Here is a 25,571-nt window from a genome sequence, read left to right on the forward strand (position 1 = left end):
GCGTCAAAAAATTACGCAAATGCGGTGCATTGGGCCTACATCTGGCTGATGAAGTTGACTTAGGGTTTTTCCCACATGGGCCTTAGAGTGACGACCTTATCTTGTCTTCACAGCTTTGGAGAGTGGAAAATAGTAGCTAGCTATCAAAATGATCCTGACAACAAGTTTGTATCAGAGTTTGAGGTGAAGGAATACGGTAAGAGCTTTTATATCATCTCGTAAAGGAAAGTAAACTGCACAGCTAAACAATAGCTTAAGTGTTTGAAATGTTTTGTAAAAATAAAGGTACGTGATTAACTGTCCTGAAAAGTCACACAAATTGGCATGACCACAGCTTTTTCTTACCATGGCATGCTTTTCAGAGCTCACTCCTCAGATTTGATGAAATCCTGAAAAGTTCTTGTGTAAAAAGGTGGGAGACTGAAAACCCGAAAAAGAGATAAACAACCATTAATTGAAAAAAGTCTTTAAAAAGATAAATAGAACATGTCACACCTGGTAAGTATGCTCAAAATGACAGGAAGATGTGAGAAACCCATGCAACTGCAAGAAAGGGAAAAGCAAGCCAGGAGGCACCAGGCTACTGCAAGTAGCAGAAGTAAGAAGCAGAAACTTTGGAGAAGAGTAGAAACTATTAAGAAGAAACCACATAACCACATCCCAACTGTCAGTCCCAGTGAAACTTAGAACCCTAGGACAGCCCGGTACTGAAAATGAGCCCTTTTGGCAATAGGGCGAAGCACAGACCAGCAGGAAGGTTAGCGAGGACAATGTGGCCCTCATTCTGATTGAATTCCGCCCTCCAAAATACCGCGCCGTGGTCAAAAGACCGCGGCGGGTATTTCAAGTTTTCCCCTGGGCTGGCGGGCGGCCGCCAAAAGGCCGCCCGCCAGCCCAGGGGAAAACGACCTTCCCACGAGGATGCCGGCTCGTAATCGAGCCGGCGGAGTGGGAAGGTGCGACGGGTGCATTTGAACCCGTCGCGTATTTCACTGTCTGCCAAGCAGACAGTGAAATACTTGTAGGGGCCCTCTTACGGGGGCCCCTGCAGTGCCCATGCCATTGGCATGGGAACTGCAGGGGCCCCCAGGGGCCCCGCGACTCCCCCTCCCGCCATCCGGTTCCCGGCGGGAGAACCGCCAGGAACTGGATGGCAGGAGGGGGAGTCGGAATCCCCAAGCCGGCGCAGCAAGCTGCGCCGGCTTGGAGGATTCCTGGGGGCAGCGGGAAACCGGCGGGAGACCGCCGGTTTCCATTTACTGACCGCGGCTAAGCCGCCGCGGTCAGAATGCCCCGCGGGGCACCGCTGGCCTGTCGGCGGTGCCACCGCGTCCCGCGGCCCTGGCGGTTCTATACCGCCAGGGTCGTAATGAGGGCCTGTGTGTGGTAAAATCTCGTCTTTACAGGGTGGTATGCACAGAAGGTGTCAACACAAGGATAATAAGAATCTGGGGCCAGGATCTCTAGGTGTTATGATCCAGATGAGAAAACAAATATATTAAAAGGGTAGTAAGGTGACAACAACCCCTTCTTAAAGCCTTTCAGGGTACCAAAAAGTAGAAAAAAGTAGTGAAGTAATTTGGAAATGCTAAAGAAAACATCTCATACCTTAAATAAGATACGCAAAATGTATTGAGTTGAGATGCAAATTTTCGAGGTTGATGATAAAACCACGACTTGGATTTGAGAGACTTCAAAGACCCTTGGGGTTTAGAAAACAGATCCCGTGACAACATGAGCATTAATTCACCTTTGCTAGATGGAAGAAGAGAAACAAATAGAAAATAAGTTGTTCCGAGAAAACACTCACCAAATACTTCAGCATAGAAAAATGTTCACGGAATATCGAATGCCAGAACACGTGTGTAGTTAAAGAAGAAAAATAAAAGCTAAAACTAGACACAATTTGGAGAGCATTATGGTTGATATTTGGGGAAAAGAAGAAGACACAAAAAAATACAAGGGTAAGAGAGCAGCAGTATTTCAAGCTGTCTCCAGGATAGATAGGTAGTGAACGATCTGCGAACATTCGAATGCTGAAAGCTTACCTTTAATTTGACTTCAATGTAATTTTCCCAAGTCCTAACATCTGTCAATCCCTTTCAGAATTTTCCCAGTGCCTGCACATGCATTCCCTTTTCTTTAAAAGTACAGAAATCATTAAATAACCAGTGAGAGTAATTGTTTAAGATTTTCTCTTTCAATTGTAAATGGCCAGAGTAGAAAATGTTTCAAAAGGAAGTAGAGATTATGGCCCTCATTACGACCCTGGCGGTATAGAACAGCCAGGGCCGCGGGACGCGGTGGCACCGCCGACAGGCCGGCGGTGCCCCGTGGGGCATTCTGACCGCGGCGGCTTAGCCGCGGTCAGTAAAGGGAAACCGGCGGTCTCCCGCCGGTTTCCCGCTGCCCCCAGGAATCCTCCAAGCTGCGCCGGCTTGGGGATTCCGACTCCCCCTCCAGCCATCCAGTTCCTGGCGGTTCTCCCGCCGGGAACCGGATGGCGGGAGGGGGAGTCGCGGGGCCCCTGGGGGCCCCTGCAGTGCCCATGCCAATGGCATGGGCACTGCAGGGGCCCCCGTAAGAGGGCCCCTACAAGTATTTCACTGTCTGCTTGGCAGACAGTGAAATACGCGACGGGTGCAAATGCACCCGTCGCACCTTCCCACTCCGCCGGCTCGATTACGAGCCGACATCCTCGTGGGAAGGTCGTTTTCCCCTGGGCTGGCGGGCGGCCTTTTGGCGGCCGCCCGCCAGCCCAGGGGAAAACTTGAAATACCCGCCGCGGTCTTTTGACCGCGGCGCGGTATTTTGGAGGGCGGAATTCTGGCGGGCGGCCTCCGCCGCCCGCCAGAATCAGAATGAGGGCCTATCTTCTTTAGAAGTGTTATCCAAAGCTATATCAATGCATGCTGTGGCACACAAGAGCTTCTCAATAAGAATGAATGTTTGGAAAAACATTTTTATGCTGGGATGACTTTATCTAATTCTTCATTAAAACAAAAAGAAAAAATGCATGGTACACCTTCCTTTCTCTGCATTTGCTCATCTCAGTTGGTGATGCTACTGTTGGAAAAGTAACATTGCTGGCCGCCTCCACAGAGAAGACTCACAAAGAGAGAGACAACTTTGATTATGGTTTAACTAAGCCATACCCCTTTATCTTTTTTCACACAGAATCAGTGTGAAATGAGAGCCATAGTTGGCAGACATTATAGTTATGAGAATAAGCAAAAGAGCTCAAAGATTGTACAACAATACAACAATTCTCTCCACTTTCCATTTCAGCGCCACACACAAAAATGCATGGTGCCAGAAAGACCCTATTACTTTTCCATCACGCAGGCCCTCAACCAAGGGCATCCTGGGGATTACTGGCAAGCAAACTTTAGTGGCAACTTCCCCTCCTTCTCACAGAGGGATGGGCAATATCTGCAGTTCCATACCAACACATACACCAGGGCACCGCATAGTGCTCTGTCCCTGCTGGGGTACCTGTCACCAGGCAAATTCCTCCAAAATGTACAGCTCCAGGCATCCTGGATTAGGATAGAAAGGTCTAGGACCACCAGTAGGTCAGTCTCCCCTCCTGCCAGGCCAGTGCCCAAACAAATCCATACCCCTCAATGGGGTCAGTTCAGTAAATCAATCAACATTTTTGGGTAGTCTCCTTTTTCTGCTGCCTGAAATTCCGCCTTCCAGGAGTGGGTAGATGGGTGTTTGATCTGGTATGCTGGAAGCTGGTACATGGTGGAGAGACAAAGAGGATGAACCCTTACCCTCTGATGCTTTAAAGTTCCTGCTTTGGTACCTCTTGATGGCATTGCAAAATTTCCATGCCTGCAAAACATTGAAAGGGCTCTGCACCTTGGCTCCTGTCCATGGAGTGACTAATGGCACCCCTCCCCTATTTCCCGAGGGCGCCTGGCCATAGTGCACTCACAACGTGCAAGTCACTGCCCCCCACAAAGAAGACTCAAAAGAAGAGAGACAACTTTGATGATGGCTTAGCCAAGACATAGCCCTTAATCTTTATTAACACAGCATCAGTGAGAAATGAGAGCCATAGCTAAGCAGACATTATAGTTATGAGAATACAGGACATAAGATCAGCAAAAGAGCTCAAAGACTGGACAAACAATACAACCATTGTCTCCACTTTCCATTTCCATGCAACACACCAGAATGCATAGTGCCAGAAGGCTCCTATTACTTTTCCATCACCAAAGCCATCTACCATGGGCATTCCAGGGATTATTGCCAAGCATATCTTAGTGGCAACTTCCCCTCCATCTCACATAGAGATGGGCAATATCCACAGTTCCATAACAACACACACACCAGGGCATCACATAGCACTCCATCCCTGCTGGAGTACCTGTCAGTAGGCACATTTCCCCAAAATGTACATCACAAGGCATCCGGAGGTAAGGCAGAAAGGTCAGGACACCAGCAAGTCAGTCCCCCTCCTGCCTGCCCAGTGCCCACAAAAGTCAACACCCCTCTACGAGGTTAGCTCAGTAAATCAGTCTGAATCTTTGAGTAGACCCCCTTTTCCTTCTGCTAGAAATTCCACCAGGAGACAAAGAGGTCACTGCCGATCTTGCCCTTCCCCCCCTTGCAGCCACTGAAGCACTTCTGGAAGGCCCCAAAAGACGGTACGAATGCCGAATGAAGAGCTTGTGACCCCCAGATGAAAATGCACCCCCATCGCTCTGGGGCAGCTCTCTAGCCCCTCGACTCCACTCTACGGGTGCTTCCATTTATACCTCTGCATCACATTTACCAATGGGCATATGATAACTGGTTGACTACACCAGGACCTAAAGCTTAGGCCATACCACACCCCTAGTGTACACCATCAGACCTTCCCTGAGGCCATGTATTGATTCGATTTGGCAATGTAAATATTTCATCAAATTACAGCCTCCCACTAGGATGCTAACGTGCCCTAGCTCAAAGCCAGATTTGCCCATGGATGGAAGTTCCCTACTTGGCAACCTCCTAGCTTATCTAGGACCCTCTACCCCACCGTTGGAGCCCATCACCGGCTGATTGCTCTGCCTCCTAACACTCAGAGCCAATTGTTTGCCTGATGGTATCAATAGCTGACCCTACAAATAGCCAAATAGTTTGAAAATTTGAATCTGTATCACAGGATTCACCTTTGCACTGGGGGATTCCACACCTTGTGGAATGACCACTAACCAAGATAAGCTCTCTACCCAAGAAAGCCTGCATTGCAGGGTTTGGCTTATTTTTATGCCATGCCTCTCCATTCAGGAGATCCTGCCTGCTGGTCAAACTCCTGTGTGGTCCTTCAATGGACCTTTTAGACCTCAAGAGAATGCTACAGATCCTACCAGAGAAACTTGGTTCTACCCATTATCCCTGAGACACCTTCTTGAGCAATGCCTACCTGGTGGTATCAATAGCTGAGCCCATGACTAGCCAAATAGTTTGAAAAGAGCCAAATAATTTGAAAATTAGACTCTGTATTGTGGGATTCACCATTGTGACCCTGCAGTTTGCGGAAAGAACACGGGGACATACTGACCAAGATATCCTCTCCCATGAAGAAAGTTTGTATTCCAGGGTTTAGCTGATCATTTCCATATAGCGCCTCTGCACTGGGGAGATCATCCTGCTGGACAAACTTCTGTAATTTCCTTCAATGGACCATTTGGGACCCCAAGGGAAAGCACTGATCCTACAAGGGAAACTTGGTTCTACCCATCATCCCTGAAACATCCTGTCGGGCTTCGCCTACGTTCATGCTGCATCCTCACCCACTTCTTCTAAGCTGGGTCCACCTCCTTGTAGCAGATATTTGTGGACTAATATGTTGGCCTGGATGGAGTTTGTGGAGTTCTGCTATGTGGAACTCCACGTAGTGCTGGAAAAATCCGCTGCGCTATGTGGACTCCCGTGAGCAGTGGAGTTTGGGTAAGTCGTGCTGTTCACGCTGATGCCAGGAGTTTCTCTGTCCCTGTAAAATCAGCGTGAATGGCATCAGGAGGAGCATCAGAGGGTGCTAACTTCTTTCTGCTGCTCGAATAGATTCCTCAACTCAAGAGGCAGGTTTCTCAATGCAGGCACGACCTGCTGCAACTACCAGCATTCAGAAATCTCGCCTGCGCTTGCCAACATAGCGATTTCTCTTGCTTACACTTGCTCTGGGCAGAGTGGACAACACTCTGCAGTGATAATGCAGTGCTTGTTGCATAAATACCCACCACCTGTGAAGAAGCTTGTGAATTCCACCTCACTGCTGCCTACATGGACCACTTGTCTAAATCATGCCATGCGACATCTTATGATCATGTTCAAGACTTGATGGCTTAGTTTAGTTTAGGCCTTACAGAAACCTTTGTGTCCGCTAGGGGATGTTTTATTTAAAATTTGACTACAGACTCTCATTTCTCCTCCTAAGTATATTATTTCTCGCCAAACCTAACTGCCCAGACCTGTACAACATGCAAAGGGTGTGTCGACCTTATCCTGGACAGGAACTACAGGAACTTTACCCAGTCCCTGGTGACTAGCTAGACTCCCTAACTAGCTTAAAGGATTCACCGGTCAGCCAACCCTACCTGACACCCTGATATATTTTGTGACTTGGGTAAAAGCCTTGAACCTTGCTAAGGTGCTCACTTACAGATAATATGCATTGTAGGGTGGCACAGAAAGTTTACACAGCTGCCACTGAGGCATGCAATATAGTCAACCCTGAACAGGCTCAGCCTGGCAAATTCCCAGTGCCCACATGCTTTGGTTACAAACATGGGGATGCATCCTATTACCTGAACCCTAACCTAACAGGCATACTTTGCACCACGATGCCTGGTAAATGAGTGTTCCAGACTCATAGCAATGCAGTCATGGGCTCGCCTAAACCGACAATATAGTAGACAGAAGATTTTCCCCTGTGGCAGACTTGGAACCTTAAGCTATGCAAGCAGTGCTATAAGCTCCCTGTTACATAAGAGCTTCTTGATGTTTGCCACCTTGATGTACTTTTAACACATAGTGGGATTGGAATCTTTGTCCTGGTGGTGCCTGTGCCACCAAAGGTGCAAGACAGCCGCTGAGATATAGCTCCTTGGTCTTGCCTCCTATTACGGTCCAGGGAGTGCCAAGCATGAACATGACTTTACCCAGTCTAGAAGACAGAGCGTGCTCGTGATTGTGTTTGGATTTTTAATGCTTACTAGAAAATTACTAGCACCTGTGCCCTAAAATATACTGAGGAGAACATTTTCTTTTCTTCGGCACCAGACCCAGCAAAGCTACCTGATTGCTTGCCTTATGCTGTGAATAAACTACTCAACCATGCTAAAGTAATTCTCCCCAGTAGACCGCTAGAGTGACCACGGTACAGGACAGGCTCATCACACGGGTAATCTAGGTCTAGTTCTTGATTTGTAAAATAAAGAGAGCAGATGCCCTCAGCACCTTGCGGGGGCCTGCGACCCCTGAGATTACAGTCCTGCATATTGAATACAAGGCAGAGGTGGTCATTACAGCCCTGGCGGATGGTGATAAAGCGGCGGTAAGACCGCCATCAGGCAATTACGACCGTGGCGGAAACCGCCAACAAAGACAGCCACTTTAACACTACGACTGCCATGGCAGTACAAACAAACAGCGCAGCGGTCACCGCCAACAGACAGGTGGAGGTCAATGTACCGCCCACACTATTATGACAGGCCAATCCGCCACCTTTTCCGGGGCGGATTCACCACGGATAAAAACATGGCTGAAACAGGAATTCCGAAGGGAAAACGCTCACCTTTACACACCTCACAAGGAACGAGTACACCATGGACCCGGAACTCCAAATTCTACCTGCAATAGTCTTCCTGCTCCTCTACCAGGAGCACGAACACCGGCGATGAAGATCACGGTGAGTACTGCACCTACGACACAGGGGAGGGGGGAGGCGAAAAAAGGGACACACACACGCAACACACAACACGCAACACCCCCACCCCCACCCACTACAACACACACACTAATGCATATTAATACATCACAGTTACACCCCCAAACCCCCGGGAAGAATGCAAAGACAATAGAAAATGAGTATAACCATTGTAATGTATTAAAATCAAGTAGGCAGAAATATATATATACACCATTTACAAAATATATACCAAGCATAGTAGTCCAGGTAGTGCTCCAATTAAGTCCGTGGAACACTGGGACCACACGGTATGGGCGAGGCCCACACAAGAACCCCGACCATGACGGAGAGAACACTGCAGGGGCATCAGAGAGCAAATAAACAGGCACCTCAGGGGGAGGGAAAGGGGGGCACCTCAGCCGCTTGAGTGCACAACGCCAAATCCTCGAGGGGGCCACATGACCACTGTTCCATCCTGGGGAGTGCAAAGCCACAGTCTCTCTAGTCTCTACAGTGGTTGATTTGCCCACTGTTCCATCCTGGGGAGTGCAAAGCCACAGTCTCTCAAGTGGATGACAGTCTCCACTGGTTCTGGAGGGGGCCTTGTGCCCAGAGTGCTTCATCCTGCTAAGGACAGAGGTAGTGGATGACAGACTCCACTGGTTCTGGAGGGGGCCTTGTGCACAGAGCGCTTCATACTGCTAAGGACAGAGGAAGTGGATGACAGTCTCCACTGGTTCAGGAGGGGGCATGGTGGCCAGAGTACTTCATTCACCCCGTGAAGGAATCAGTAGCGTCAGTGCCCTTGCCGCTCATGGGCCAGCGGTGCTTGAGGCGGCGGTGCCCTGTTCAGTGGTGCTTGAGGCGGCGGTTCCCTGTTCAGCAGTGCTTGAGACGGCAGTGCCCTGTGAGCGGTACTTGAGACGGCGGTGCCCTGTTTAGCGGTGCTTGAGGCAGCGGGGCCCTGTTCAGCGGTGCTTGAGACGGCGGTCCCCTGTTCAGCAGGGCTTGAGGCAGCGGTGCCCTGTTCAGCGGTGCTTGAGACGGCGGTGCCCTGTTCAGCGGTGCTTGAGGCGGCGGTCTCCATTGCAGGGACTCAGCTGCTGGCGGTCCTTCATGGTCAAGCGGGGCTTTTGCTGGCGGTCCTTCATGGCCCAGCGGGGCTTTTGCGGTCCTTCATGGCCCAGCAGGGCTTTTGCTGGCGGTCCTTCATGGCCCAGCGGGGCTTTTGCTGGCGGTCCTTCAGGGCCCAGCGGGGCTTTTGCTGGCGGTCTTTCATTGCCCAGCGGGGCTTTTGGTGGCGGTCCTTCATGGCCCAGTGGGGCTTGTGCTGGCGGTGGCCTCCTGGGCAGCTGGGCTGGTGCTGGCGGTGGCCTCCTAGGCAGCTGGGCTTGTGCTGGCGGTGGCCTCCTGGGCAGCTGGGCTTGTGCTGGAGGTGGCCTCCTGGGCAGCTGGGCTGGTGCTGGCGGTGGCCTCCTGGGCAGCTGGACTGGTGCTGGCGGTGGCCTCCTGGGTAGCTGGTGCTGGCGGTGGCCTCCTGGGCAGCTGGCCTTGTGCTGGTGGTGGCCTCCTGGGCAGCTGGGCTTGTGCTGGCGGTGGCCTCCTGGGCAGCTGGGCTTGTGCTAGCGGTGGCCTACTGGGCAGCTGGGCTGGTGCTGGCGGTGGCCTTCTGGGCAGCTGGGCTGGTGCTAGCAGTGGCCTCCTGGGCAGCTGGGCTGGTGCTGGCGGTGGCCTCCTGGGCAGCTGGGCTGGTGCTGGCGGTGGCCTCCTGGGCAGCTGGCCTTGTGCTGGCGGCGGCCTCCTGGGCAGCTGGGCTGGTGCTGGGGGTGGCCTCCTGGGCAGCAGGGATGATGGCGGTCTTCTCCGCCGTGTTGCTCTTTCCAGACTTGCCTGTTTTCTTGTGGCCCTTCCCCACCTTGGAAGGTGTCACAGCTGACTCCACACTCCCACCGGGACCCCTGGGAGCAGCTTTGGTGGCTGGAGTCTTCCCCCTCTCCTGCCGGGCACTGGCCAACTTCTGATGCTTGACAGGTGGGGGACTGTCTGTGCTGTGGCTCCGTGCCACACTGGCTGCCCTGGTGGCCGGTGCACTCCAGATTCCGGTGACTACTGGCACCACTGGTCCCGGAGATGTTGTGGCTGAGGTACTAGTTCGGGACCTAGGAGACGGATGGGTGGGGGAGGTGTGGGAAAGAGGTCAAGGTTGGACAGGAAACGTTTTTGGGACACACTGGGACGGGTGGCTGCAGGGGGTTTGGGAGTGGAGGAAGAGATGGTGGTTGTGGTACAGGGGATTGGGTCTGGGTGGAGGAAGTTGGAGGGGGGAGGCTAGACACAGGGACAATGGCTACCATTAGTGCTGAGGCCAGAGTCTGAAAAGCTTGCTGAAGGACTGCCTGACCAGAATGAATGCCCTCCAGGAATGCATTGGTTTGTTGCAACTGCCTTTCAACACCCTGGATGGCATTCAAAATGGTAGACTGCCCAACAGTGAGGGACCTGAGGAAGTCAATGACCTCCTCCCTGAGGGCAGCAGGGGTGACAGGGGCAGGGCCTGAGGTGCCTGGAGCGAAGGTGATGCCCACCCTCCCGAGTGAGCAGGCACGGGCGAAGGCTGAGCGGCTGCTGGGAGAGAAGTGCTGGAACGGGAGTGGCGGCTGTACCTGTAGGTGCGGGGGGACAGAAGGGGCTGCCACCACAAGGGAGCTCACATCAGAAGACGAGTCCGTGTCACTGGTCTCAGCTCCTGTCCCCGCCGTGGAGCTCCCCTCGCACTCCGTCCCACGGTGAACTCCGAGTCCGTAGTGTGACCCTTCATGGCCATGTGGGATGCAGACCCCTGGTGCTCCGGTGCCACTGCTCCTCCGCCTGATGATGCTAATGCACACAAGAACAGGGAGACCACAAAAAAGGGGGGAATACAGATGAAAACATGTTGAGTGCATGAATTGCCGCTACTGTTGGCGGACACGACAGACACACAAGCCCCCTGCACTACGCCGCGCACTTGGGGTCCACTCTTCAATCCCTGGGAAATGGCCTACAAGGCTATGGACGACATCTGCACACATAGATGACACAGGGGCATGACTAGGTGTAGTTGGCACTCTACAGAGGTGGGGAGGGGTGCCACATGGCCTGCCTAACGGAGGGACCTTGCCTACGGAACTCGCCCTGGCCTAGGGAAACCCATAGCCCACCTCCCCCACCCAGACCCCTCCACTGCACGCAAAGTCAGCAGAATGAGAGTGTACTCACCCCCTTGTGTCTGCTGTGATGCCCTCAAGCGCCCATCCAACTCTGGATAGGCCACCGCCAAGGCCTGAACATCAGGGGGGTCATGGTGCGACGGGCACCCCTCCCAAATTGGGAGGCCATCCCCAGCTGAGCCTCCGCCGTCTTTTGCTCCAGCGGCGAATGTCCTCCCATCTTTTCCAGCAGTGGGTGCTCCGTCTGTGGTAGACCCCCAGGGTCCGGACGTCCTTGGCGATGGCATGCCAAATATGTTTTTTCTGGTTGGCGCTGACCTACATGAATTGTACAGAGGGAAGAGACAGTTATTACCAACTGCACCGTCAAAGTGATTGGCCCCCATCCCTATCCTTGCCATGTGGCACATGCATTCACCGTTGTTTCATGCACGCCGCACTCTCCCCCCTTCCTTCTTACATCCAGCCCTCTCCACACAGGCATAGGCCATACTTCATGCTCCCAGTGTACTTACCTGTTTGTCTGGAGGACCGTACAGTAGCGTTTACTGGGTAGGACCCCATCCACGAGTTTCTCCAACTCCTCCGATGTGAAGGAAGGGGCCCTTTCCCCAGACACTCGAGCCATTGTCTTTTCCAGACCGAGGTCACAGCAGCACTTGCAGTATAGGTCCTCTCCTGTCGAAGATCAGGTAATGAGTGATTGAACAGATAGAAAATGGCGGTCACCGCCGGCGTACATCATCATTGGTTCCTGGGACCCATAGGGTCCAATCTTAACCAATGCGCATTGCACCGCGGTCTTCGACCGCCTACCGCAACGGTGTACACCACCAGCGCAGTTACCTCACATCCCATTGACCCACTTTAGAGGTCAGGCAGCTGCCATTTTAGGGGCCCACATGGCTTCATTTTCAATTGCGTCACACATACCTAGGCCTAGACTCAACACACATACAGGTCACTTTTTGAGTGTGAATGGTGTTCTGTGTAAGCTGTGGGTACGTACCTCTGAGTTGTTTGACTCTGTGCTCGCTGTTGTCCTTCATAGGCACTGTCCGCTGGGACACGTGAGGAGATGGCGGCATCATCCGGTGTACCGACCGTTGGTGGACCTATCGACAATGGAGGAAAGACATGTGATTATCACATACAGGCTTGACCATGACACAATCCAGGAACTGTGTACCCAGTTGGAGCCAGACCTGATGTCAGCTATTCGCCATCCCACAGGAATCCCCCCTCAAGTGCAGGTGCTGCCAGTGCTCCATTTCCTTGCAAGTGGGTCATTTCAAACAACTGTGGCCATAGCATCAGGGATGTCCCAGCATATGTTTTCCAACGTGTTGTCCAGAGTGTTGTCTGCCCTTCTGAAACACATGCGGAGCTACATCGTTTTCCCTCAGGTGGGGATTTGCCTACAGTGAAAGGTGATTTCTATGCCCTAGGACATATCCCCAATATCATAGGTACCATTGATGGGACCCATGTGGCTTTGGTCCCCCCCCACAGGAGTGAACAGGTCTACAGAAACCGGAAGAGTTATCATTCGATGAATGTACAGATGGTATGTTTGGCAGACCAGTACATCTCCCATGTGAATGCCATGTTCCCTGGCTCAGTGCATGACGCTTACATCCTGCGGAATAGCAGCATCCCGTATGTGATGGGTCAACTCCAGAGGCACCGTGTGTGGCTATTAGGTGAGCACCTGGAAGCTAGTCAGTGGGAATGGTTGTCTGGGTCTAGGGATATCCCTACATGTTAGTGTGTGTCTAACAGTTGTCCCTCACCATTTGCAGGTGACTCTGGTTACCCCAACCTGTCATGGCTACTGACCCCAGTGAGGAATCCCAGGACAAGGGCAGAAGAACGCTACAATGAGGCCCATGGGCGACCTAGGAGGGTGATCGAGCGGACCTTCGGCCTCCTGAAGGCCAGGTTCTGGTGCCTCCATATGACAGGTGGATCCCTATTCTACTCACCAAAGAAGGTGTGCCAGATCATCGTGGCCTGCTGTACGCTTCACAACTTGGCTTTGTGACGACAGGTGCCTTTTCTGCAGGAGGATGGTCCAGATGGAGGTGTTGTTGCAGCTGTGGAGCCTGTGGACAGTGAAGATGAGGAAGCAGAGGAAGAGGACATGAACAACAGGAACTCAGTGATCCTGCAATATTTCCAGTGAGACACAGGTAAGAGTACAAACCTGCCTACTGCATGTACTTAAACACTACTGCCTCTCTACTGTCTGTCGTTTTCACCCAGTGTATGGTCACTGAGTTGTCACTTTCCATTACGATTTCACAGATGTGGGTCTCACTGTGTGACATCTGCTTTGATTCCTCATGGACTAGAGCTGTGTGACATAGGTATGTTGACATTACATTTGAATGGACATTTTGCCACTGTAATTGCTAATACACTATTTCGAAATCACAGACAGGCTCCAGATTGTTTTATGCTTTAAGGGTGTTTATTTAAGTGCTCAATATTGGAGGGGTTAGTAAAACGGTGAGGGGTGATGGTGGAGGAATGTCCATGGCAGAGTCCAGTCTATTAGTCTCACAGGTGCATTGTCCAAAGGGGCATAGGAAGTGGAGCTGGGGCAGTTTAAGTATGGACAGGGTGACAAAGTGGGACAGTAGGATGACAATCAGGGTGGTCTCATTTCTTGGAGGGGGTCTTGGCATCGTTCTCTGTCTTGTTCCTGGATCTCAGGGGCCGTTTGCGAGGTGGTTCTCCCTCTGCAGGGGGTGGGGTGCTGCTGTGGTAGTCCTGTGGCGGGGCGTCCTGTCCACTAGCACCGGCAGAGGTGGTGGGCAGTTCATCATCCAGGCTAGTGTCAGGGGCCCCTTGTAGTGCCACAGTGTCCCTCCTGGTGTTCACAAGTTACTTCAGCACCTCTACGATGGTGCCCAGGGTGGAGTTGATGGTTCTGAGTTCCTCCCTGAAGCCCATATACTGTTCCTTCTGCAGGCGCTGGGTCTCCTGAAACTTGGCCAGTACTGTTGCCATCGTCTCCTGGGAGTGGTGGTAGGCTCTCATGATGGAGGAGAGGGCCTCGTGGAGAGTGGGTTCCCTGGGCCTGTCCGTCCCCTGTCGCACAGCAGCCCTCCCAGTTCCCCTGTGTTCCTGGGCCTCCGTCCCCTGGACTGTGTGTCCACTACCACTGCCCCCAGGTCCCTGTTGTTGGGGTGGTGGGTTAGAGTGGGTTCCCTGTAGTGGTGGACACACAGCTGATTGACGTGTCCTGGGGACAGAGGTATGGGCCTGCTGGGTGGGTGCTGTGCTGGTGTTTCCAGAGGGGGGAAGTTCTGTAGTGGCCTGTGACTGGGTGAGGGGAACCGACTGTCCAGAGGTCCCCGATGGGCCGGGGTGGTCATCTAGATCCAGCTGGACATAAGTTCTGGTTTCACTGTGGGCCTCTTCTGTTGGTGGTGTGGACATGTGTGGACCCTCCTGTCAGGTGACGTTGATTAGGGGGCCTGCAGGTGTATAAAAGGATGGTTATTACATCTGTGTGTGTCATGGTGTGCAATGGGTGGGTGACCGTGTACCCCAGTGCTATCATTCCTGTGTGGGGGCTTGTGTGATGATGGTTTAGGGGGGTGTTTGGGTATGTGCAGTGGGCATGCTTCAGTGATGGGTGTCCATGCTTTGTTGTTGCATGCAGGGCTTGGTGTTGGGATGGGTGGTTTGTGATGTTGGGACATTTGTGAGGAGTAGGAGTGCTGGGGGTGAGGGTGGGGGTATGTGTTGGCATGCAGGTAGGGTGGGGGATGTAATAGTTAAGATTTGTCTTACCAGAGTCCAATCCTCCACCTACTCCTGCGAGGCCCTCAGGATGCAGAATCGCCAAGACCTGCTCCTCCCATGTTGTTAGTTGTGGGGGAGGAGGTGGGGGTCTGCTGCCAGTCCCCTGAACTGCCAGGTGGTGTCTTGAGACCACGGAATGAACTTTCCCCCGTAGGTCGTTCCACCTCTTCCTGATGTCCTCCCGATTTCTTGGGTGCTGTCCCACTGCATTGACCCTGTCCACTATTCTTCGCCATAGCTCCATCTTCCTTGCAATGGAGGTGTGCTGCACCTGTGATCCGAATAGCTGAGGCTCTACCCAGATTACCTCCACCATGACCCTGAGCTCCTCCTCAGAGAACCTGGGGAGTCTTTGCCATGCCATGGTGTGGTGTAGGTGATGTGTAGGGTGGAGTGTGGGGTGATAAGTGTGCTGATATGTAGTGGTGTGTTGTGTGAGGTGCGTCGAAGTTCTGTGGGTGATGGTGTTGTGTGCCTGTGGATGCTAGTGTTGTTTCTGGTGGTGTCTCTCTCTGGCTTTCTTTCGTGAATTGTTGTCGTAAGGGTTTGTGGGTGATGTGGGTGTGTGTTTTATATTGTATTGGGTGTGTGGGAGTGGTGTGCGTATGTGTATCAGGTATGTGTATTTGGAATTGTCCAATGTGGCTGTGTTTTGTAAATGTGTGTGTATTTTGAGCACCACGGTGTGTACCGCCAATGAAATACCATGGTTGAAAGACCGCCGCGTGGATTCGTGGGTCGTGATAATGTGGGCGTATTTCTGTTGGCGTGACGGTGTCGGTTTTGTTTTCACCAGTTTATCACTGACCTTTTGTTCTGCTTTCCTACTTAACTCCAATCGGAGCTTACAGAACCTCTCTGGAATGCACTTCTGAGTTCAAAGAAGACATTTATTGTTGTTAATTCTGCCCCACCCACAAGTTCTTGAGAGACTAAATTAGTAGATTTCAAGCACACGTTTAAAAGTAGTTGCAGCAATGAATGCAAAATATATCACAATACTTCTCAGTTGCAATGTACACAGCAAATATATAACATAACTGCAAAGCAAAGCATAAAGGTCAAATTCATCACCGTATGGGCAAGGCGGTAGGGCCTAACTCAGCTTCATCTTTCTGGGGTCTGCAAGTTGATGACTCCGGTCAACTGCGAGAAAGAGATTATCTACCCAAACTGGAGACTGGCAACTGACGTCTAGCTCCAGCCTGAAGTCAAGCAGATTGAAATCTAACTCACTGTAGCCCAGAGTCATCCTTAAAAGCAAACTCAGTATGAGATCCGAACAACCTTGGAGAGTGGCTAGTTCTCCTGAGCCATTCCGCTCTCAGACTGGATAGCGAGGTAAACACAAAATATACGTGCTCTTATCAGCTAAGGTCTGGTGTGAAGAAAACAGCTTGGTTCATCTTGTGGAAAAACACAGCTTGGAAAAACACAGACATCTGTAATGTCTCAACTGCAATGTCTAACCCCACGTTAAAGCCAATAGGCAGCTAACATAAATATCAAATGTAATGTCTAATGTCATGTCAAAGCCAATAAGCAGCTAAACTGAATACAAAATGTAATGACTAATGCCATGTCAAAGCCAATAGGCAGCTGAGAAGAATACAAAATGTAATGGCTAATGCCATGTCAAAGCCAATAGGCAGCTGAACCAAATACAAAATGTAATGGCTTATGCCATGTCAAAGCCAATAGGCGGCTAAGCTGAATACAGAATGCAATGGCTAACTCCATGTTAAAGCCAATAGGCAGCTAAACTGAACAAAACATGTAATGTGCTACTGGTGAACATTGAGCAACTAATATGTGCAGTGGTGAAACACAAAGTCATTGGTCAAACACAATTAATAGCATCACATTCCACCCTATGACTTTTTGTTTCACATACCTCTTATTTCAAACAAAAACAAAAAAAACAACTAATATCAACAAAAAAAAACATTATAAGCAAATCAGATTTGAATGATAAAAGCAATCACTGTAAAGCAATGGAAGTGGATTAACATATTGATCTCATAACCTTTCACATCAGATACATCTACACAGAAAAGACTGAAACTTATACACTCTGATTGAGATAATAGTGTCTCTAAAATAGCAATTTGATGTAGCATGAATTCTACTCATTTAAAGGTGCACGGTCCACCTGAAAGGTTTGCTGGAATGTAAGCGAAAGTCAGAGTTCCACACAAAAAAACACAGACAGTTAACTGTTAAGGTTGCTTAGTTCCAGTGGAAGAATGTAATCAAACAAGTTGAACTTGAACTGAAGGCGCCATTTGCTCAAAATGGATCCATGGTGCTTGTACTTTACTGAATCAGGTTCAGGTTGGGGGTTCGGTCCCTTCCCCAAACCCACACGCACACACCCAAAGGGAGACCACACAGCACACTCATGGTCAGTGGCGAAACGTGGTAGGATCTGCAAAAGAAAAAAGTATGACTTTTCTTGCAAATAACATTTGTAAATGTGCCCTTCCTCTTCCTTTCCCTGTTTCATAATCAGCAGGACGTTTTTGGGGCCCTTTGTTATAATTTCTGCAGGTTCTGGAGGGTCATTTGGGGATTCAACTCACACCTCAGCACTGAGGTTTTTATCTGCTGCAGCACAGCTTCCCTTTCCTTGCACTGTCAGAAGGGCTGGGGCAGACTCATTCTTTATCAAACCTCCATTCACTGCACTTTTGACAAGTTGGGCCATTCTGTCTCCAATTTGTGTGAATGAATCAGATTAATTTCTAGTTATCAGCATAATTTTTATTTCTCCTTGGTAATCTGTAGCAATCACTCCCCCTCAAACCTGATCAATTTGCCATATCTGCCCTGGTAACTTTCCTCTCTCCAACTGCTCTGTGACTGCTTGTGGGACAGATTGCTCTTGTGCGTGCTGCACAGTTTTTATCAAATCTAGGGGACTGTGCATCTCACTCATCTCTGCCCGCCTATAAGTGGCTTTTTCTCCCAGCTGTCCACATTTCTGGTGCACCCACTTAGCCATCCCCACTAAGTCAGAATTCTGGGTGGACACTTCAGACTCTGAATTTTTCTCATTAACATCTGCAAGGGAATCGAACGAGTTAGGTACAAGCCATGTGGAAAACCAAACAGCTAAACCATTGGCAGTGAACCAAGAATCAGTGTAAAAATTACACATCTCAAGCAGCTCTTGCTTTAAAGTCTGACACACATGGTACAACGCTGTTCCTTCTCCTGTGCTAGAAAACAACATTTCAGGCAATGAATCATTAGTCAAACAAACATGCTTTTTATCCTCAGGGGACACGAATTCAAATGGTGCACTCAATTTCACTGGTGACTCTTTTACCTGTGGTACCCCCTGCACCCTCTCCACATCCTGAAAAGGGGCTTGTGGCACCTGTTCATGTAGGGCTGCAGTGACTCTAGCCCTGTCTTGCAAGGGCACTCTTTTCTTCCCCTGTTCCTGATTTACATGTAAATCAGTGTTTCCCTCTTGCACTGTGCAGAAACCTAAAGTCTGAATTATTTCATTTGCCAAATCACAAGCACGCAGCTGCTTATATTTTTTTCCTAGTGACTTTATACCAAAGTGTTAAGATTTCACTCAGATGAGGGCTATAGTGTTTACAAAAATCAAACAAGCTAATGAAACTCGGTGTCTCTTGCTTAGTGCAAACAGTAAGAAACTCTAAAATCTTTTGTTTTACTTGTGCCAGTAACTGCACATTTTGCGATGGTACCTCGTAAATCACATTCTGAGATCTTTTCTCCATGTTATCAGTTAAGGAATGCACTTCGACTGCCAAAGACTGAGTGATATTTTGTTTTACGCCCGGTACACACAGAGGCTCAGACTGGCTCACAGCTGTCTTAACCCCCTCATTACTGGAATGTGAAAAGCCAGATTCTTCTAAAACAGCAGTTTTATAGCTTTCAGCATTATCTTGCGTTAATGTGTTCTGGCTAATTTGCTCACGTAAATTCTTATTCTCATGTTCTAACTGCCTACATCTCTTCTGCATTTTCTGTAAGCAGATAAAAGTATCCAAACCCTTCTGTCAAGAACAAAAGGAACATCATTGCTTTCAAAAGGCACATTTTCTGAATATGCTTTATCACAGCAAGAAAACATGTTTCTCACAGCACCATCAGACAGTTTAACTTCACATGCATTTTCAAACATGGTCTGCCGTGCTTCTGTAATTCTCTAAACAACAAAAAACAATTACACTTTTAAATTGTGCACGTAGAAATCTATACTTCGACCCTCAAACCTGACGACTAAGCCATAATGTTCTGCTTTCCTACTTAACTCCTATCGGAGCTTACAGAACTTCTCTGGAATGCACTTCTGAGTTCAAAGAAGACATTTATTGTTGTTAATTCTCCCCCACCCACAAGTTCTTGAGAGATGAAATTAGTAGATTTCAAGCACACGTTTAAAAGTAGTTGCAGCAAAGAAAGCAAAATATATCACAGTACTTCTCAGTTGCAATGTACACAGCAAATATATAACATAACTGCAAAGCAAGGCATAAAAGTCAAATTCATCACCGTATGGGCAAGGCGGTAGGGCCTAACTCAGCTTCATCTTTCTGGGGTCTGCAAGTTGATGATTCCAGTCAACTGCGAGAAAGAGATTATCTACCCAAAAGGGAGACTGGCAACTGACGTCTAGCTCCAGCCTGAAGTCAAGCAGATTCGAATCTAACTCACTGTAGCCCAGAGTCATCATTAAAAGCAAACTCAGTGTGAGATCCAAACAACCTTGGAGAGTGGCCCGTTCTCCTGAGCCATTCCGCTCTCAGACTGGATTGCGAGGTAAACACAAAATATACGCGCTCTTATCAGCTAAGGTCTGGTGTGAAGAAAACAGCTTGGTTCATCTTGTGGAAAAACACAGCTTGGAAAAACACAGACATCTGTAATGTCTCAACTGCAATGTCTAACCCCACTTTAAAGCCAATATGCAGCTAACCTAAATATCAAATGTAATGTCTAATGTCATGTCAAAGCCAATAGGCAGCTAAACTGATTACAGAATGTAATGGCTAATGCCATGTCAAAGTGAATAGGCAGCTGAACTAAATACAAAATGTATTGGCTAATGCCATGTCAAAGCCAATAGGCATCTAAGCTGAATACAGAATGTAATTTCTAACTCCATGTTAAAGCCAATAGGCAGCTAAACTGAACAAAACATATAACGTGCTACTGGTGAACATTGAGCAACTAATATGCGCAGTGGTTAAATACAAAGTCATTGGTCAAACACAATTAATAGCATCACACCTTTGGTGTGGCGGACTTGTGTGTGTGTCTAGATTTTGGCGGATTCTGAACTGTGGGTCATAATAGCTGTGGCGGAATTCCGCAGCCGCGGCGGTGTGTTGGCGGTTTTCTGCACGGTGGTAAGCGGGATATACCGCCAATGTTGTAATGAGGGCCAGAGTGTCTTTGAGTCTACCTCAGGGACAAATGATCATACAATGCCATGCCCCCTACTGGTGGAAATCAAACATTTGCCTTAGAGGGGACTTGCACCAAATGCACAAGACCTTCCCTCTGAGAAATAGCTCCTGGCCCCACTGGCTTCACATGAGCGCTGCTAGGCCCAAGAAGTTGATGGAGGGTAAGTCCTAAGCAGAGTTCAGCTAGGATCATTAGAGTTGTTGACTTGTACAGATATCTTGATACCATAAATGGGATCTGAAACCTCACACTGTACACATCCATGACACCAAGCACCCCAGCTTGCCTCTGAGCTATAGCTCCTGGCAGGGTTGCTTAGCAGGAAACTAACCTTGGCATGAGTTGCATACTATATGGTACATGCATCCCCTTCCTTAGCCTAATGTTGGGATTATGCTATCCTGAATGTACCACTGAATAGATGTTACCAAAATACACTATAAATCCAGGCGATTTGACTTGCTCAGCCCCCATGAACTGCCTCATCATGCAGTGGTGCCCCTGGGCTTATCTTTTATTTGATGGCATTGTAGCTAAATATAATGCACCGTCGACCTGTAGATATTGCAGCACTTTACATGAGTACTAGTTACTTACACAAGGTCATGCAATTGGCTTGTAGGCAAGGGAAGATTACGCAATTTACTTAAAATAACAGGATGTTGAGTCGTCGCAGGAACTCAAACCTAATTTGTCAGTTGCACAGTCAGTGGCTCTGACAGCAATGCTGCATTCAGGGTAGAGCTTTAACATACTCTTTAATTTCTAGAAGTGAGCCAACCAGTGGCGGCTCCTCCGCTATGGTGGATGAGCGTTGCCCCCCCCCGGCGAGCAGCAGCAGCTGCAAACCTTTTACAACAAAAGGATAATAAACTATGTGGGATGACAGGGATTAGGGGAGTGCACTTTGCAGTCCCCTCAGTGTACATGTGTGTTTGGCCGGCCAAACAAACATGAGCACTGTGCTCTCTCCAGCCCAGCACTGTGTTGCTAGGCTGGAGAAAGCAGGCGCAGGCTCCCAGTCTGCCTGGGAGCACCCTGGCTGGGTACTCCCAATAAATCCTAATGCTGCTCTGAGCAGTGTCAGGATTGGCCGCAGGACAGTCTGGGAGCCTCTGCCTGCTGAAGAAACAGAGGACTAGCGATGCTGAGCACAGGTAAGTTTTTATTTTTGTATTTTATGTCTGAATTTAATGTTTTTGTCTCCCCCGCGCGCTGCCCCTTCAAAGAGCAGCGAGCCACGACTAGAGCTAACCCAACAAAATCTACTCCTGAAAGTCGAACCCTGATCAGCTGCAGCATCGAGTTTCATTCATATGCTTCCCAGTAGACTGACAGGCCTAAATTATTTTTGCTCCTGGATTGAGGCTAATATTAGGCCTTATTTTGCGACATGGAAGACGCATGCGTGAGACAATTGGCTAGCTCCCTAACCAGTTTAACCATTACCATCATTGGGGTCAATGAGTCTAAATTTAAAAACCCTTTATCCTAGTTTGTCCTACCCTTTTAAGTTCTTGCTGCTAATGCTGGCCCAGTGGCCGTCTTCTGAATGCTCTCGCCATGCCTTGGCCTGCTGCCGCCGCTGGCCACACCCCTTCCGAGTTGCAGCTGGCGACTTGAAAAAGTGGCGAAAAAAAAAAAAAAACAATAAAAAAAAACTTACCTCAGTGTCGCCACCGCTCTTTGCCGCTCTCCACTGCACTGCATACACAGGCTCCCAGCCTGTCTTGTGCTAATCATGACATCGCTCAGACCAGCAATATGATTGGCTGAAGCGCTCCGACTGGGCGCTCCCTCGCACACTGGGAGCCTGTGCAGGCTCTCTCAAACTCAGCAACACAGTGCCGGTTTGGAGAGAGCCCTTTTATGCATGTGCGTTTGGCTGCCCCGAGACAGCTGGCCAAACATACGTGCGCACTGAGGGGAGTGCTCTGTACACTCCCCTCACTGCTCTTCACCCCATGGCCCCTCCCCTTTAGAAATAAAAGGATAATTAACATAATTTCTTATCCTTTTATTTTTAAAGGTTTGCAACTCCTGCTGCTGCTGGCGGGGGGGGCGACACTCCTCCACCCAAGAAGAGGAGCCACCCCTGCCCCTTCCAGATATGTCAGTCCATTTTCTGCCACAGGGATGCCGCTATCTTAGAGAGGTGCACCTTCCCATTATCACAGGTATAGGGGAAAGGAGAAAATAAAGATATAAATGTTTGGTTCACTTCCCAATTGCATCGTAAAATCAATGTTATTTTGCCTTATTGACTGAATCACCCCAACCACAACCTTCCATTATAGCCCCGGCCCGCTGAAAACAAGCCTTATCTTGGAAGACGAAGGCTACAAAGCAGAGGTGATGGTGCAAACTGCGGGACCATCAGGCTCTCCGTTGCATGAGAAATATTTGCCAAAGATCACACCATTTACATGAAAGCCACGATTTAGCCAAAAAATGTATTTCACTTTGTACAAACAACCAGTAAATCTATTCCTCTGTCCCTGTGTTTCACCTGCGCTGCGCATAGATGTGGGGGCTTTAAAAGGCATTGCAAGAGGTCGTTAAAAGAGAATATCAGAATAAAACACCAAGCCCGTCATGCTATAACATGAATGCATGAGTTGCAGTCCTCTCACAGATCTCTATAGCCGGTTAACGAACTAACTAGGCTCCCTTGCCCACGTAAACAGTAGAAGTGTAAAAGGAGTGCAGTTAGGAACAGTTTCATGGGTCTGAACCAAGTAACTTCAAGTCAAAGGAGGCATTTGCTGAGCACGAATCTGATACACTTGGGTACCTTTGTGAATGCTTGCGTCAATTAAAATGCTTTTCTGCCAGACATGACTTTTAACAGTTCCCTACAATCATATCTTTAAGCCCCCAAAGTGTGCTAATTGACTCCTTGGCAAGTCAATGTATTTTGATCTGTGTTATTTCGATCTCAAATAGTCACTCTAACCAACATCGCAATGCAAAGTGTGTGTGTTCCAAGCTTTCAAAATAATGCACTTGGCATAATTCAGACACTGGTGGCCTGAAGTATAAATTGCTTGACCCCTTGTAAGTACAGGTATTTATTACACTTTTATTCACCTCCTCATAAAGTACCAGAAAACAGAATGAGAATATCAAGTGATACACTTTCTCACTTCCTAAAAAATGGTCCTTCGGGACACAATGTACAGAATTCAATTAAGCGGAAGCTATGGGAAGCTGTTCATGTCAAAATTACAGCTCCCTATATAGGACACCTCCTGAAATGCATAGCGTGTTGCAAAATGAATATAACACACACCAGAATTAATGTACTATTTGTCAAAAAAAATATGATACCTGGCAGAGTGAATCTGACGAACTAAAACAAATATGAAACCAGGCAAACTGAATATGCTACTTAGTGATTATTATGAATAACTCACACTCAAAATTGAATAGGAGGTATACGGAAATATGTATCAATCATACTAAAGTAAATATGGACCTCACTGTAAATAATGAAGCAATCACTGAAACACATACAATATTCATTAAAAAAATGAGACATTTCTTGAAATGACTGACATATGCCAAAAAGAATATGACACACATTGGAATGAATATGACAGATTGAAATGAATACAAGGTACTGAAATTAAAATGCATTATTCTGAAAGGAATATAATGTGCAATGAACATTACAATTATAAAAAATGAATATGGTTTGCATTGAAAGTAATATGATACACATTGACATGATTATGATATGTGTTGCAATAGTCATGTTAAAATCAATATCATGTGTTGAATATGACTTAGACATCTATTTAAAGGAATATGACACATGCTAAGTTGAATATGACATGCATTGAGATGAATATGAGTCCCTTTGAAATTAATGCAACATGCCTTAAGCCGCATATGACCAATACTGACATTAAAATGAAACTTGTCAAAATGAATGTTATGCTTTGAAATCAGTATGATACACATCAACATGAATATTGCATATATTGAAATAAATTTTACCTATGTTGAAATGGTTATGACCCATGTTAAAATTATTATGTCAGGTGTTAAGATGAATATGACATCCTTTGAAATGAATATGCCATTCATTTAAAGCAATAGGACACATGTTAAGATAAATATGAACCACTTTCAAATTATTATGACATCTGATGAAATTGATGTGACACATATCAAAATTAATGACAATCATTAATATTAATATGACACTTTTTTAAATAAATATGAAACTATGTGAGATAAATATAGCATGCTTTGAAATGAATAAAGCACATATCGAAAGTAATGTGTAAATTAATATAACCACTGTTGAAGTAAATATGGCTTGCCTTGAATCGATGTTGATTTGCTTTAAAATTAACATTACATATTGAAATTAATATTACATATTCTGAAAGGATATTATATGAACAAAAATTGATTAACTAAAATAAATATATGTTTTCGACTATGTGCTACATTTTGTTTTTGCCAGCTTTCGGACTCTGAGCACTTTACCACTGCTGACCAGTGCTAAAGTGCAAGTGCTTTGGGCCAGATGTAGGTAGGTTTCATTTTGCGAGTACTAGCGACTCGCAATTTGCAACTCGCAAAATGAAATGCAGAAAGGTGTCTCAGACACCTTCTGCGACTCGCTATGGGGTCGCAAAGACCCACCTCATGAATATTCATGAGGTGGATCACAGTTTGCGACCCCATAGCGAGTCTAGGCACTCACAGGGATGGTGGCCTGCTGGAGACAGCAGACCACCATGTCTGTGACTGCTTAGAATAAAGCATTTTTTTCTTCTTTTTGCAGCCCGTTTACCTTAAAGAAAAACAACCTGCGAAAAGAAAAAATACCGAAACCATTTAGTTTCGTTTTTTTCAGACTAGGCAGTGGTCCATAGGACCACTACCTGCTCTGAAAAATACTTTTTTGTGGTATTCACAAAGGGGAAGGGGTCCCATGGGACCCCTTCCCTTTTGCGAATGAGTTACCATCCACTTCAAGTGGATGGTAACTGCGAGTTCGTTTGCGACTGCTTTCGCGGTCACAAAGCAACTCAACATCGCGATGGGGTCGCAAATAGGAAGGGAACACCCCTTCCTATTTGCAAGTCGGAATCACATTTTGCGAGTCGGTACCAACTCGTAAAATGTGACTCTGCATCGCGTAAGGCCTTTTGCGCCTCGCAAAC

The 25,571-nt window shown here is 48.2% G+C and overlaps 1 protein-coding gene across 1 annotated transcript in view; it reads left to right on the forward strand.

The window, feature by feature from the left end:
• The window catches only part of LOC138292914 (complement C3-like), a 2,405,892-nt gene that overhangs the window by 227,957 nt on the left and 2,152,364 nt on the right, over positions 1-25,571 (forward strand). The window contains exon 6 of the mRNA XM_069231788.1: positions 114-196. Coding sequence (XP_069087889.1) covers positions 114-196 — 83 coding nt within the window. The remainder of the gene's footprint in view (positions 1-113; positions 197-25,571) is intronic.

The sequence above is a fragment of the Pleurodeles waltl genome, chromosome 4_2, assembly GCF_031143425.1.
Source record: "Pleurodeles waltl isolate 20211129_DDA chromosome 4_2, aPleWal1.hap1.20221129, whole genome shotgun sequence".
Lineage (NCBI taxonomy): Eukaryota > Metazoa > Chordata > Amphibia > Caudata > Salamandridae > Pleurodeles > Pleurodeles waltl.